Here is a 17,111-nt window from a genome sequence, read left to right as displayed (position 1 = left end):
TCCGAAATTGACAAAACTCCGGACAGCCGGCTGTCGAGTATGCAGTCACTCGTTTATGCATCTACCTTTCGCGTTTTTTAGTCATGCAAAAAAACACATGCGGATTGATAAAAAAAAGGTATCATCTCACTGCTAGGTGGATTAAGCACGTTTTTATAAATGAAACTACGTGATACAAAATAAACGAGCGAATAGGATTTAGACAAAAAAGTTGATTCATTGCATTGAAATATTCTAAACAGTTATTATAAAATCATTTTAAATCACCAAACAAAGGTCAACAGATTTCACGCGCGTCTTGATTCTTTATTATTTCCGCTTTATTATTTTAATTATTTATTGAAATTATTAATTGGTTATATTAGTTGATCTGGGCAGCCGGCTACCGAGAAAAATATTAATTTACTGTTTGAAATATTAATATCAAGTGTTTTTTACTATGTATTCAATATACCGATATATGTTATCTCTGTTATTAACTTTGTAATATAAACGGATTTGCGCAATGGTTTATTTTTATCATTCATTTTATAATCCTGAAAGACAATCAATAACATGGAAGAAGAAATCATTCCTAATGAAACTTTTCTCCGAAGCTAGACGGAAATTGATAGATTGAATAAAGAGATGATTTAGTAAAATAGAGTAATCAGAATTAAAACATTGAAAATATCTGATAACTGAAAGGAAAAAGAAACTCCTGCAATTGTCGCCTTTTACGACATGGAAGCAGGAACCCAGTGGATCTATTCTTGGTTCATTTTTTTCCGCCGGATTCCACACGGCATCTAGGCTGGTACAGTCCGGAGAGAGCTAATAGGTACTATCAATCTCCTAGTGGACCCCAGCCCCTCAAATGAGCGATCAATAGTTCTTTGTTGAAGAACTGTATTTCGCTAATAAAAATGCGGCATTACGAAACCTCATTCGAGTGACTTTTTTCTTTGTTTTTTTGCTCACTACACCTAAGCTCTCGCGTGTAGTCTTTACATAAACATACAAAGAATGAAAGAACTAGTTCTTTTGATTGAACTTACTAGTTCTGAACGGTTCTTTAAAAATGAACTGTTGGAAATCGCTCTGTTGATGTTGAGTAAAAGAACTGCTCATTTAGCTTTGAATCGCTTTTTAGCTGCAAATTTTATTTAACGTTTAATATTTCAGTGTGATTGTGGTATATAATTAATTTCACTTACAGTTTTAGTTCTTCTTAAATTTCACCTACAACAATTCAACAATATTTCCCTGTTTCGATAGATCTAATGAATTCGACGAGATCAGATCTGATATGAGTTTTATAAATTCTTCTTATTTTACTCTTCTTCCCCTACTTATCTCTTATCATCTATAGATATAATGAGTTATAGATCGGCGCGCTTATGGGCAGCCGGTATCCACATATTACCGTACAGTAGAGCTGTGTTGACTGCGTCAACATACCCCTACCCGTGAGGCTAGTGTGCACTAGTCTTACTAACTCCAAGCACGTCCAACACTGCCAATTTGACTACTGGTCGACGAAGTACGCCAGTAGAAGTCTGCACATCCGCCATTCTTACACGTCCATCCGGTCCGCACAAAACTTTAACCACACGCCCTCTTAGCCATCCATTACGTACATTGTCGTCCACTACAATCACCAACTCACCCTCCTTGACCGGTCTTGTTTCATCGAACCACTTCGTTCGTCGGGTTATGACTGGCAGGTACTCTCGTATCCAACGCTTCCAAAATACATCCGTCATATGTTGTACGTGGCTCCAATTGTTACGCAAAGCTAGTTTGTCGTCAATCGGGAGAATCGAAGGAACAGAGATTCCATTAGAGCTCAGCAGCAAAAAGTGGTTTGGCGTCAAAGCTTCCTTTTCCGCGGCCTCCAGTGGTACGAATGTTAAAGGACGAGAGTTTACAATGAATTCGGCTTCCGCCAGCAACGTGATTAGCGACTCATCGGTGGGTTTTCTGTCCATTGGAACAGCAAAAAGCGCCATCTTAACAGCACGAACCATCCTTTCCCACGCTCCTCCCATATGAGGAGAAACGGGAGGGTTAAATAGCCAACAAGTGTTCGTATTCGTGAAGGTAGATGCCACACCAGTAACTATTTGTTTCACTTCGTTTTGTAAATCCTTACTTGCACCTACGAAATTGGTTCCCATGTCAGAATAGATTTCCAATGGCGAACCTCTGCGTGCGATGAATCGTCGAACTGCTAATTTGCAAGCTTCCGTCGTCAAACTGTGAGCCACCTCTAAATGAATTGCCCTAACAGTTAGACAGGTGAAAAGAGCAACCCATCGTTTTTGGTTTGTCCGACCAGCCCGAATGAGAATAGGTCCAAAATAATCCAGTCCCACATAAGTAAATGGTTTTACGTAGGCTGCCAGTCTCGCTGCTGGCAACGGAGCCATTCGAGGAACACCAGGAGATGCACGATAAATTTTGCACCATGAGCATTTTTTACCAATACTTCGTACTGTTGAGCGAAGTCGAGGTATGTAAAACCTTTGCTTGACTTCATTGACAATTGTTTCTCCGTAACCATGACCGTATTTTCGATGGTACCAATCTAGCAGTAATAACGTAACAGTATGATCCTTCGGAAGAATTACCGGAAATTTAACCTCATATGGAACATAGTGAGCCTCGACAATACGTCCTTCCATTCGAATCACCCCTGATTCATCCAAAAATGGACTCAGCTTCCGTAGGGAGCTTGTGTTATCCAACCTTTTTTGCAACTTCGGTGGAAGTTTACTATTGTTGGTGAGCACGACAATTTCATTAAGAAAGGTCTCATTTTGAGCCAGACGCCATAGACTCGTTTCAGCTTTCTGAATTTGCTCGGAAAGCAATATATCACTATTGTCGCCCATTTCACCTCGACGCTTTCGTTGACAGCTATCCAGAAATCTATGAACATATGCTAAACTTCGTAACAGGCGCTCCCATTTGGAAAATCGGCGAATATCAACAACCGGCCTTTTCTCCACGTGATGAGAAACGTATCTCGAACGAAGCTCTTCAGATGTGTCGGGTGCATGTGATCCTTGTATTGGCCACTGAGTCTCTGGTTTGTAGAGAAACTCTGGTCCAACAAACCAACGACTGTTTGAGCTTAAGTTAGGTCCTTTTCCCCATTTTGTAGCTTCATCTGCTACGTTTTCCGCTGTCGGTACCCATTTCCAATCAGCAACATTCGATTGTGACAAAATATCACTAACTCTGAAGGTTACGAAAGGTGTATACCTTCTAGGGTCTATACATCTAATCCAGGATAGAACAGTGGTAGAGTCACTCCAGAAAAAACGACGAGTAATCTGTAGAGTGTGATTGTTTTCAACAGTAACAGCCAAACGACATCCAAGAGTTGCAGCCTGCAGTTCTAGGCGGGGAATCGTCTGTGGCTTCAAAGGAGCTACCTTCGATTTTGCTGCAACAAGAGCGCACCGTACAGCGCCACGGTCTTCAATACGGAAGTAGACGGCGGAAGCATAAGCTGCCTCGCTGGCATCTACAAAGGCGTGCATCTGCAGATTTCCGTAACTTTCTGAATGATAATTTGGAAAGTAGCAACGGGGAATACGAATTCGGGGTAACTGCGAAAATTGGGACACCCATCGGTTCCAGAAAGGCAAACTTCGATCAGGTATAGCTTGGTCCCACTCTACGCCAGCTCTCCATAACTCCTGGATGATCAATTTTCCATGAATTAAAAACGTCGCCAAGAAACCCATTGGATCGAAGATGCTCATAACAATTTTTAAAAGTTGTCGTTTGGTTGGTGTGATCGAATTAGATAGTAATACGTTCAGAGTATCACTAAACAAAATTGGAAATGTGAAAACATCTTCGTTCGGCAACCAGATCATGCCGAGAATACGTTCTCCAGATTCGTCGACCGATTTGTCAAATAAAAACCGCTTCATGTTACCACATGTTGTTTCTCCGAGTTGTGCGATGACGTTGTCTGAGTTTGAAAGCCAGTTTCGGATTTCAAACCCACCTTTGGAATGAACAAATTTCACTTCCCGAGCAATACGAATCGCTTCATCTTCGGTATCACGACTATCTAGATAGTCGTCCACATAGTGGTTGTTGATTATAGCTTCTGCTGCCTCCGGAAATTCTGTAGAGTACTCTTCGGCGTTCAAATTCTTGATGTACTGAGACGAACTTGGAGAACAGCTAGACCCAAAGGTGGCTCGGTCCATAATGAACACCTCAGGAATTTGCAACGGATTTTCGCGCCATAGAAATCGCTGGGAATGCTTATCGCTCTCTCGAATTCGAAGTTGGTGAAACATCTCTTTGATGTCAGCACTGATGGCTATCTGTCGCTGTCGGTAACGGCTCAGAACGGCTGGAAGTGATGTTAGCAGATCGGGACCCTTTAAAAGCATCGTATTCAGCGAGATGCCATTAACTTTGGCTGCAGCGTCCCAAACTACCCGTACTTTGTTTGGTTTCTTTGGGTTGATCACAATACCAAGGGGGAGATACCAAACTCGTCTGGGGTCTGCTAAAGAAAGTTCCTTTTCCGACGCTTTGTGAGCGTAGCCCTTGCGTTGATAGTCACGAATTTGTTGAACGAGATTTTCATGTAATTCTGGATCGGCTTTCATTCGACGTTCCAGACATTTTAATCGTTGCTCGGCCATCGAATAACTTCTGGGAAATTCTATGTGGTCGTATTTCCATAGTAAACCTGTTTCAAAGCCACCATCAACACGTACTGTGGTTTCAACGAGAATTCGACGAGCTCTTTTGTCGTCTTCAGTCTCAATTACGGGTCCCACTGGTGGAACTGCTTCCGTTGAAAAAAATCGTTCAACCATACCATGAAGTTCGCGGTCTGTATTACAGTCACATATATGGTTGTGATGGAATAAACTGCTATGAGTATCATCTCCTAGTCTTCCGTGTATTGTCCATCCTAGACGGCATCGTGTTGCTACAGGCTCATTTGTACGTCCTTCCCGTTTCTTCAGAGTTAAACTGAGTTTTGAATGTTCCACTCCAATAAGAATGCGAGGGTTGGCATTTCGGTAGCTATTTATTGGAAGACCTCTAAGATAAGGATAGTTTTGAACCAGATCTTCATACATGAGACTTTGAGTTGGTAGTTTCAGTCCCTCTACCGTTCGAACGTTAGACATAGAATATCTGGTTTGACTGTTAGCTCCAGATATTTCTACTGATAAACGTTCCGAGTTCGGCTCAGTGCGGGATATATCGCCAGTCCAGTTTAAACACAATGAGCTTGCTTCTCCAGATAATCCAAGTTCTTTTGCGATACCTTTATCCATTAGAGTCAACGACGAGCCGTCGTCGAGAAAGGCAAATGTTTTGAGTGATGATTTTGGTCCATACAGCGTCACTGGAATCACGCGAAATAATATTGAATCTGCCATCTGTCGATGTGTACCAAGCACACCGGATGTAGCTGTAGCAGAATTCAACTTTCCCGCCGGATGAATTATTTCTCTTGATTTATTCACTACTGTAGTCTTTCCAGGATGAAGCAATTCATGATGACAAGCGTCACAGCCGTTCATACCACACGGGTTTGAAGTATGACAAGGCCATTTTCCGTGACGAACAAGACAACGGCGACATAATTGCTGATCTTCCACTGACTTCCAACGTTCAAGTAAATTCAGTGATTTGAATTTAGAGCAATCTTTCACTTTGTGTCCAAACAATTGACAAATTGGACAACATTTACCTTTTGTTTGGTCTTGAACTTTTCTATTTTGAACATTTTTTTCTTTAGCAGTTTCATCGATACCATGTGCGTTCACAAACGCCTTATCTCGAATGAATGCTCTTTTTGTTTCCTTGCCTCGATCTGTCTCGGTGAACAGTGACACCTCGCTTGCCTCTTCGATTACTGACGTCATATATTCCTCGAACGTGGTAAGATCAGGAAACGATACTTTTCGCTTATACCGCGCCCAATCCATCTTGATATTGGCCGGTAATTTTTCAACAAGTTCTTGCAAAAGACACGGGTTGCCGAGATGAGCAATTTGTCCAGATGCAATCAATTGACTACACAGATTCTGTACAACGAGTCCGTATGCAATGAGAGTTTCTAATCTTTCCGCTTTTGGAGGAGGGGTGGACCGAACTTTCTCTAGCAAAGCGTTAACTACCAATTCTGGTCTGCCATACAGCATCCTCAGAGTACTCAATACGCGTGCCACTGCATTCGGCATCAACAAATTACTGCGCACCGCTTCTAGTGCATTACCTCTCAATGAGCGTTGCAATCGCATCATGTTTTCCGCATCCGAAAACCCACATAAAGCTGTCGAGTTCTCATAGCTGCTCACGAATAATGGCCACTCCAGTGGATTACCCGAAAAAACTGGTAACTCCTTAGAGACTACTTGCCGAGCAGCTAATTGTTGCTGTGATGGCACAACTACACCAATAGATGAGCTAATTGCTGAATTATGCATGTTACGATCATTTTCAGGCAATATTGGAGACGAAATTTGCATTTGAGTCTGTCCCAAATGGGGAGTATGCATTCGATTATGGTTAACGTGAGGTGTACTATGAGACCATCTAAATTCATTTCTACTAGTAGGATTTATCGATGAGTTTTGAGAAGTTACAGGTCGTAAGCGTGGGGGAAACATATTTGTATTGGGCACTCTCATTGACCTATTTTCTATCATAAACTCTCCTATTCTATTGTTTATTTGATCGAGGATTTTTTCTAATGTCTTACCTCCTGAGCTTTGATGGACACTATAATTACCTTCTGTATTTGAAGCTAACAGAGACGTTACACCCGTTTTAACATTACCAGATGAACACGATGTCGGTACAATATAAGTACGTTCTGGCACGAACGGAGCTGCTTGACTTGTAGAAGGGTTAGTGGCTGCAGTACAGGTAATAGGTAGCACATTCCAAACAGCATTGTCGGCAGAAACTGGATACATCTCACATCCTCGTAACCCTTGTCCCGTTGAAAAGACAGGTTGACTTATTATTGTAGAACGGGTGGCACCGATAGAGGTTGATGTCGGGATAATCCTGGGCGTTACAATAGGTGATGGTATTACAGGAAGAGCATCTGGAATACTCGCAAATGGTCTTTTGGGTATGGTTCCCGTATACACCAAGCGGGAAGTAGCAAAGTCAAAGATACTAGTAGAAGTGGAACTGACGGGTACAGACTTTTGTTCAGCAGCAGCGCTAGTGGTTTTAGATGAACTTATTTGGATTGCAGCGAACGAACTAGTGTCGACGGGAAAATTGTTTGTTTCCGATTTCGCACCCGTTATTTGTTCTTGCTGCTTTTCCATCCAATCATTGACCTTACTTCTACTGCTTTGCTGACTGCACGTTGACCGACTCTTTCCATCATTTTCTTCTAGCGTCGCTTGTAAAACTGCATATCGTTGTTCCATATATCGCTGGTCCAATGCCATTTGTAATTTTAACGCTTCTTCTTGTTGCGCCAACTTGGCTTGTTTGAGAGCAAACTCCTCGGAAAGATGTTTAGCTTGCATTGCTCTTTCCTCGTCCAATTTTTTGAGATGTAGTTCTGCTTGTGCTTGGGACATTGACTTTCGAGACGAATTAGAAGGAACTGATGACGTCCTCAAGCGACAATTGATACACCGCCACGACCGATCTGCTATTGAGTCATTCACACCAGCACATCTGAAATGATGCCAGGCATCGCATTTATCACAGGCCACCATATTATCCGCCTGATCAGGCTCTTTACACTGCGGGCAATTGTACTGCACTGGTAACGACATGACGAGGTTATATAACCTTTGTTCTCGTATATCACATAAATCTGATCACACAGAAGATGTTCGGTAATTTTTGCTTCAACGGACTTTAGAGGACCAGATGTTGACGTGGTCGTTATAGAGTAAAACTCTAAAAAGTTTGTTGGAAATCGCTCTGTTGATGTTGAGTAAAAGAACTGCTCATTTAGCTTTGAATCGCTTTTTAGCTGCAAATTTTATTTAACGTTTAATATTTCAGTGTGATTGTGGTATATAATTAATTTCACTTACAGTTTTAGTTCTTCTTAAATTTCACCTACAACAATTCAACAATATTTCCCTGTTTCGATAGATCTAATGAATTCGACGAGATCAGATCTGATATGAGTTTTATAAATTCTTCTTATTTTACTCTTCTTCCCCTACTTATCTCTTATCATCTATAGATATAATGAGTTATAGATCGGCGCGCTTATGGGCAGCCGGTATCCACATATTACCGTACAGTAGAGCTGTGTTGACTGCGTCAACATGAACGATTTTGCCTATTACTACATTATTCCTTACAATGGTCCTGTCAAGTTTTGACCTGTTTGGCAAGGTGTCACTACATAGGAGAAGTACTACAGTGGCTGAACGGTTTTTCAAATGAACGGTTCAGCCCATCACTAGTTCAGACCAACAGCAATAAATTCTAGATAGATAATCAAATATAAACTTAAATGATCGTCTGTTTGTGTAGAAATAAGTCGTTTAAAATCAAATGGTTTGTCATACTGAAGAGGTGGGCAAAGTTTTATCCAAATTGAAATAAGTCGATCCTGGTTTTGTCACCTTTTCAGCTGTTAATTACTTGGATTAATAATATTCGTCAGTTTATTCCGGTTTCCGTGATGTTTGAGTAGTGTATTGAGCTCGAGTCCCTCAATCTTTAATATACAGCTAAGATAACAAAACAACATGAAAGCTCAAAAATCCATACAAGTCAACCGAAACCGGAAAAGCAAGCTTGATGTCATAGTGGTCGACAATCGTTTCACTATACGCATCAACCGCCTTTTCGGCATGGTCTGGCGAAAAAAGATGTGGCTACGGCGAAAGGTTGCCATCGTTATTTGGCGGCCACCGGCCATACCATCCGATGCCACAGAAACAATGTGGTAGGTTTTTTTTTTTTTTTTTTTTATTTTTTTTTTTTAAATAACTATTTATTGGAATATGAGTTAAAATTAAATTATTAAGATTTAAATTGGGTGTTCAGCCACAAGTGGTGACTTTTCAGCCCTGTTATATATATGATTTGGTTATTACCATGAAGACATCATTTGCTTCCGCAATTCTGAGATTTTTGTGTAGGGAAAATTCTAAACCTACTTGTATTGTGTAATGGGGAAAAGGAACTTATATACTAACTTACTAACTAATACAGAGAGCGAATCGATTCAATTGAAGATTGCATCGATTTTTGTCGGAATTTGCTTATAATATTATGTGACATTACATCTAATGGTTCTATATTTGTGAGTCTGTGTAACTCATTTGTACTAAACCAGGGAGGACGCTTCAGAATCATTTTCAGAATTTTATTCTGAATCCTTTGAAGCGTTTTCTTCCTGGTGGAACAACAGCTTGACCAAATTGGTACCGCATAAAGCATGGCTGGTCTGAAAATTTGTTTATAAATTAACAATTTGTTTTTTAGACAGAGCTTAGAATTTCTGTTTATAAGAGGATATAAACATTTAATATATTTATTACACTTTGCCTGGATTCCTTCAATGTGATCCTTGAAAGTGAGTTTTTTGTCATACGTTAAACCTAAGTATTTAGCTTGATCAGACCATGTCAATTCCAAGCCATTCAATTTGAGAATGTGATTATTGTTTGGTTTTAGAAAAGAAGCTCTTGGCTTGTGAGGAAAGATAATTAATTGCGTTTTTGCTGCATTTGGTTTAATTTTCCATTTTGACAGATAATCACTGAAAATATTTAAACTTCTTTGTAGGCGACTGCAGATCACTCTTAGATTTCTACCTGTGGCTAACAGACTTGTGTCGTCACAGAATAGCGATTTCTGACAACCAACGGGTAGATTTGGAAGATCAGAAGTGAAAATATTATACAAGATTGGAGCTACACTCGAACCCTGCGGAACACCGGCTCGTACGGGTAGCAATTCAGATTTACAATTCTGATAGCTAACCTGAAGAGTACGATCAGTTAAATAATTTTGAATCATTTTGATCAAATAAATAGGAAACTGGAAATCAGACATTTTTGCTATTAAACCTTTGTGCCAAACACTGTCGAATGCTTTTTCTATGTCTAGAAGAGCAACTCCAGTGGATAACCCAGAAGATTTATTTGATTTTATCATGTTCGTTACTCTGACAAGTTGATGAGTAGTTGAATGTTCATGACGAAATCCAAACTGCTCTGGTAAAAAAATTGAATTCTCATTAATATGAGTCATCATTCTTAACAAGATAGTTTTTCAAAAAGTTTACTGATAGAAGAAAGTAAGCTAATTGGGCGATAACTTGATGTTTCTGCTGGGTTTTTATCAGGTTTTAGGATAGGAATTACTTTAGCGTTTTTCCATCTTTTTGGGAAGTAAGCTAATGAAAAACACTTGTTGAAAATTTTAACCAGGAGTCTCAAGGCAACATCGGGAAGATTTTTAATAAGAATATTAAAAATTCCATCATTACCAGGAGCCTTCATGTTTTTGAGTTTCCTAATAATTGATTTAATTTCATCAAAATTCGTCTCAATAATGTCATCGTGTGATAACACTTGGGTTGAAATATGATCATACTTCAGTGAGACTTCATTTTCAATAGGACTCACAACGTTTAAATTAAAATTGTGGACACTCTCGAACTGCTGAGCTAGTTTTTGAGCTTTTTCACCATTTGTAAGAAGTATTTGATTTCCTTCCTTGAGAGCAGGAATTGGTTTCTGAGGTTTCTTAAGAACCTTAGAAAGTTTCCAGAAAGGTTTAGAATATGGTTTAATTTGTTCAACTTCATTAGCGAAATTTTCATTTCGCAAAAGAGTAAATCTATGTTTAATTTCTTTTTGTAAATCCTTAACTATGTTTTTCTTAGCAGGATCACGAGAACGTTGATATTGTCGTCGACGAACATTCTTCAACCGAATGAGCAGTTGAAGATTGTCATCGATGATAGGAGAATTTAATTTAGTTTGAGCTTTGGGAACTGAAAGATTTCTAGCTTCGATAATATAATGATTCAAATTATCAATTGCTGTGTCGATGTCCGCAGAATTTTCTAAAATAGTTTCATGATCCACGTGATTTTCAATGTGAGATCTGTAATCCAACCAATTAGCTCTATGATAGTTGAAAATAGAACTAATTGGATTAATTATAGCTTCGTTGGAAAGTCTGAATGTTACAGGAAGATGATCTGAGTCAAAGTCAGCATGTGTAATCGGTTCACTACAAATGTGACTTTGATCTGTTAGAACCAGATCAATTGTAGACGGGTTTTTCACGGAAGAGAAACAAGTAGGATTACTGGGATGAAGAACTGTAAAGTAACCAGCTGAGAGTTGATTATGAAGTATTTTACCATTACTGTTATTTTGCCTACAATTCCACTGGACATGCTTAGCATTTAAGTCCCCTATTACGAAAAATTTCGATCGATATCTTGTAAGTTTTTGCAAATCGCCTTTAAAGAAATTTAATTGTTCGCCGGTGCATTGGAATGGCAAATATGCTCCAGCGATGAAATAAATTCCATGAATGGTTTCAACTTCGATTCCCAAGCTTTCAATAACTTTAGTATTGAAAGAAGGTAAAATTCGATGTTTAATTTGCCGTTGGACAAAAATGGCAACTCCACCACCAATTCCAGTAAACCTGTCAAATCGATGAACCACATAATGTGGATTACTTTTCAATTTTACATTTGGTTTAAGAAAAGTTTCTGTCACAATGGCAATATGAATTTTGTGAACTTTGAGAAAATTATAAAATTCATCTTCACTCGATTTCAAAGATCGAGCATTCCAATTTAAAATATTCAAATAATTATTTAACATCACTGTTAAATTTTAAATTCATTATAATATTATTTGCAAATTTCCATCCGATTTGAAATGCTTCAAAAAGTGATGAAGTCGAATTCATTTGGATGATCATTTGAAAAAGTTGATCTTGTAGGTAGATCATTTTATTTTCAGTTATATCGCCTAAATCGACTTCATTTAAAGAAGCGAATGGCATTGAAGGAATATTTGTAGGTAGACTGCCATTAGAAGAAGATGATTTGGCCGGTCTACCTATTAATAAATTGTTTTCGTTAGAAGAAGAACTGCAAGGCGGTCCTGTGTTTTGATTATTTACATTAGAAGAAATAGGAGATAGATTTCTACCTAATATACCAGCATAACTGACATTAGAAGAAGATGATGACGAGGTCGATCTACCTGTCAATAAATTGTTTTCGTTAGAAGACGAATTGGCAGGTGCCTTAGAAGAATTTTCAGGTATATTCTGTAAATTTAAGGTCGTTGATTTGACTTGTTGTCTAAGCGAACGAGCGTTTAAAATTTTTTCCCTGACAGGACATTTCAAATAATTGGATTTATGATTTCCATTGCAATTTGAACATGAAAATTTATCAGTGGTTTCATTCATTGGACAAACGTCTTTCGAATGCGATTCACCACAATTCAAACACCGTATATCCATATGACAATTTTTGGTTCCATGACCGAAGCCTTGGCAACGACGACATTGCGTTAAGTTAGCAATACGATTATGCCGTTTATAATGTTCCCAATGAATTTTAATGTGGGAAATGAAACGTACTTTTTCTAAAGTTTTCAAATTGTTTACATCACTTCGATTGAAGTGTATTAGGTAAAGTTCATGGGAAATTCCAGAGCGTGGTTTAGAAGTACCATTCGCTCTTTTTTTTCATAAGTATTACTTGGGAAGGGGCAAAACCAAGCAATTCTTTTAGTTCATTTTTAATTTCATCAATACTTTGATCATTTGATAATCCTTTCAAGACAGCCTTGAAGGGTCTGTCTGATTTTATATCATATGAATAAAATTTATGAAGTTTTTCGGACAAATATCGAATAAGACGTTCGTAATCTTCCAATCCATCCACCAAGACTCGACATTCTCCTCTTCGTCCGATTTGAAATGAGACTTTTACTTCCGGGAGAAAAGTAGAAAGCTCAGTACGGAATGCTTTGAAGTCGGAAATCATCACCGTCACTGGTGGCATAGATTGATGTTTCTTCCCAGAACGACAAGCGTCCATTTTGGGAATTTTTGAAGAATTTTCTTCTATGTCACTACAATCGGATTCAGGAAGAATCTCGTAAATATTGTTAGACGGCATAGGATCAACGGAAGGGAAATCCGTCCGTTGTCTTTTATTTTTACATTCAGATTCTATAAGATCGTGAATGTTATTAGAAAAATGTTGAATAACGGATTGTGATTTATTCCGTATTGAATTATTTTTAGCCTTAGGCTTGTTGCCTTTCCGGTTGGACGCAGGCATTTTTGAAATTAATGAAATTTTAAATTAAATTAACTAGGCTAAATTAGTCTTCGATTAGACTCCTAGCTAGCCTTAAAAAAGGCTGATTAATTTCTTAGTCACTCTAATATCACTTAGTCACTCTAATATCACTCTTTGTATCACTTAATCACTTAGTTAGTGATTCAGGTAGCCTTGAAAAAGACTGAAGCCTTGAATCAATGAAACTCTAGGTAGCCAGAAAAAAAATTCCAGGAGCCAAGAGCTATACGCGTGCGGTGCGAACGACTGTTCAACACCGACTGACAATGTGGTAGGTGATGTCACGAATCGTACGACATCACGTGCTTGATGCTTTTGGCCGTCCTCGGTTCAGTGGGTTGTTGTTCATTGCCTACTGAGTCAGCAAAACTTTACTTGTAATGCGGGCTCAGTTCCACTGTCAACAAAGAACAGTCAGAAAGTAAATCAAACAAGTGACTGATTCAACGAGCACCAAACGATAGACTAATCAGTGACAGGACAGCTCCGATCAACGTACTTGAGCTAACCGACTGTATAATCTATTTTTGACAACGGCAGTGTCACGCAACATAAACAGCAGATTTATTTCGCCGATCGTGCTACTCCCAAGGGAATCGAACGTGTCAGTGCTTTGTGGTAAATTCTCTCACCTGATACTGAAAGGCAGCGGAATAAAATATAAACTGTCGAATTTGGCACGAGTTCAGGTCGCGTGTTTCGATGTGATGGCGCAAAAAGTGGGCAAAAAAAAAACTTGCAGTCCAAGCGGGAAAGTGAAGGCATCAGTGGTGAGATATTTGTCATGGTTGTCTAACTGACTTTATTTATAGATGGCCACACACACATTTTCTTTCAAATGCAGCTGACTATGCTACGAAAATTTAATTTGAATCCGCACTTGTCAAAACATTGATTACTTGTTACTTGGGTTTGAAGTAATATTTGATATAGGATCAAATCTTGATTTAGGTTAGCAGCGCTATGCAAAGAGAGCGAAAAAAAAAGTTTTGTACTGCATTCCATGCGTTGCATGCATTTATTTTCTAATTTGTGGATTTAGTGTTTCGAATAATTTGTGCATTTCATCAGCAACAAAAAAAGAATGATGAAAACAATTTTGCTTAAATTTTACTGCAACAATTATAAATCTGAAAATGATGGTATTACAACAGAATGAGGACAGCTGTGTTGTAAGCAATTGATTGCAAATATTTCAATGAAAGTAAGCAAACTCGACACACCGGTAATAAAACGAGTTTATTTCACAAGCAGATATATTTTTTCTGCGGTCTCTCCTGCTTTTTCTGCGAGAAACTATCAGATAATGAACTTTGCAAACAAATTAATAAGCCTTTGCCTGTGATTCATGACTTGCTTCGGTCAGCTTTCGATCAACATCGCGAAATGAAATTGCTCTACTGTAATCCGTACATCGAATGAGCCTTAATTTATTTGTGAACTTCCATACTCGATTTTCGTTCCATAATGATTGAAGAAATTTTTGTCGTGAATTCGATTTACTTTACTATGGGGCGCCTTTTCAAAATTTTACCCTCTGAGAGAGTGATAAGTTTTTGATCGTGAATATCTCTTGTTGTATCTAACGAATCAACATAATTTTTGCTACACGCCATCGGAAATATGATCACAATTTTATGATAAAATTATCAGTTGTGTGACATAATCTCAAAAAATTCAAAATTAAACTTTTCTGAAATGTTTTGTATAAACGAATATCAAAGGGGATAATCCATAAGGCGCGTTTGCCATGCTCGTATTTTGAAAGCTCATAGCTCAGTGATCTGTGAAAGGATTTATATAATCTAACTACCTATAGAATCGAAATTTTTCAACTTAAACCTGTATAGCAAAAGCATTGAAGTATTTCAATAGTACACTATTGAAAAACCTCATTTGACCCATGTCAACACCAGCCAATCAGAACGCGTTCTGAGGAAGAGAACAAAATATCTGCTGCTGTACAACAAATGTTCCGAAAAGTGGTGAATATCGTAGTGAGTTCCTTAATTTTGTCCTTCTGAATGCTAGAAACGAATCCCTACAGCATATTGATATTTTCTATCAATAAATTATGCAAATCCGAAATGAAATAATCGACATTAAAATTCTGTATGCGGCTATTTTTATAGCCGTTAGGACCGCCCATTATTGAAAAAGCTACAAACGAAATCACGTAAAAAGAAACCTCTTAACAAAAATTGGATCAGTTTGGATTCTATCGCCACTGCGAGCAGATGTATTTTGTGTCGTTTGCAAAGCTAGTTTCGCTTCCGACAAGAGCGATTACGTCACAGCTGCCAATCATTTGCATTGATGAAAAAACAACGGTAGAGAGCATTACACAAAATCAGCCGTTCTAATGGCTCAAAAGTTTTCTAAAGAACTATTAGGATTTGTTGTTCGCAAATCGAAGGTAAATATCCTCAGTTTAGTGCAAATTTAGAACAGTTTGGTTAGATTTGTGCACTTTTCGCTGTGTGAAAATCACTGAATCGAGATCAAGTGAAGCCTTCTTTGTTTTTGCGAAAAATGTTCCAGAGTTTAATGTCGTAGAGAATTACGCAATTTGACCTTCCTGAATGCTAGAAACGAATCCTTATAGCATATTGATAGTTTCGTTCAATAAATTAGGCCTATTGTATCATTGATCAACCCAGCGAATTAATGTTTTCTTCATTGGAAGATTATAATCGGTTGTAAACGCTACACCTACACCAACCATATCAGTATCGTACCCAAGGACAACAGTTCAGCCTGGAATTAGATGACGGAAGTCAGCGGCATCCATCGGAATTCGAATTCAATTCATTACTCTCCATCACAAACGCTTTCATAAAAGGTTCTTTTCAGAGCCACCATTATTTTATTATAAAGAACTATACTGGTTATTTAATATTATTTGTGTTTTAGAATGTTAAATGTAACTAATCTGTACTTTCGTTTAGGTGCATCAAATTCTACATACAATTTCATACAATTGATCAACTAATTGATATTCGGAAGTGCTAAGGAACATGTCAGTTGTTTTCGTATTCACGACATCCAGTTATGTCTCTGACATTACCCACCCGCCCTTTTTTTAGATTGAGTATTAGAGTGGAATTTATTCTCTATTACTTCTTCTAGTTACCGTTGAATTCTATTTTTCCCCCAAACAACCAAAAGTTTCATGTTTTTTTTTCTGACAATTAAAAAATACAGAACAAGCTGCGAGTGAACTTTTTCACTGCTCTCACTGAAGCACGTGGATCATTTGGAAACTCATTTCCACTGGGACTCCGCTTTATTGTTGATAATAAGTTGCACATCAAAGCATCTCAGCGGACTTTGTTTTAAAAGAAATTATTTTTCTGGTATTATATTTGCCAGTGTAAATTTGTTTCTTTTTGCCTTTCTCGATAGAAAGGTATTAGAATTGCTGGAAAAACTGACTTTCGAACGGAGCTTCGGAGACCCATAGTGTTATATACCATTCGATTCAGTTCGACGAGATCGGAAAATGTATGTGTGTATGTGTTTTCTCAGAGATGGCTGAACCGATTTTCACAAACTTAGGCTCGTTTGAAAGCTATTATTGGGCCATTGATCAAATTCAAAGATTAAATGACTTCTGGTTCCGGTGATATGATGATATAAGATACGAAACCGATAAAACACGTTGTTTTTTACTGTTCTAGTATATGTAAAAGAGTGTCAATATTTTGGAATCAACTCTAATTTTGTAAAGCGGTAGTGTGCAAAAGTTTAAGCACCTCGAAAAATGTCCCCATGC

The 17,111-nt window shown here is 38.3% G+C and overlaps 2 protein-coding genes across 6 annotated transcripts in view; both read right to left on the bottom strand.

Moving 5' to 3' along the window:
- The window catches only part of LOC131439305 (uncharacterized), a 145,371-nt gene that overhangs the window by 103,968 nt on the left and 24,292 nt on the right, over nucleotides 1–17,111 (bottom strand). The window lies entirely within an intron of this gene.
- On the bottom strand, nucleotides 897–8,918 carry LOC131439304 (uncharacterized). The gene is made up of 2 exons (XM_058610165.1): nucleotides 8,055–8,918; nucleotides 897–7,990 (listed from the first exon to the last, which is right to left on the bottom strand). The coding sequence occupies exon 2, from the start codon at nucleotides 7,785–7,787 to the stop codon at nucleotides 1,455–1,457; it is 6,333 nt and encodes a 2,110-aa protein (XP_058466148.1). The 5' UTR covers nucleotides 7,788–7,990; nucleotides 8,055–8,918; the 3' UTR covers nucleotides 897–1,454.

Source organism: Malaya genurostris, chromosome 3 (genome assembly GCF_030247185.1).
Source record: "Malaya genurostris strain Urasoe2022 chromosome 3, Malgen_1.1, whole genome shotgun sequence".
Classification (NCBI taxonomy): domain Eukaryota; kingdom Metazoa; phylum Arthropoda; class Insecta; order Diptera; family Culicidae; genus Malaya; species Malaya genurostris.
Note: the sequence above shows the minus strand (reverse complement) of the source record. Positions and strands in the feature narration are given on the sequence as shown.

Excerpts from the sequence above, each read along its gene's own strand:
- LOC131439304 (XM_058610165.1), bottom strand. The coding sequence starts at position 7,787 with ATGTCGTTACCAGTGCAGTACAATTGCCCGCAGTGTAAAGAGCCTGAT.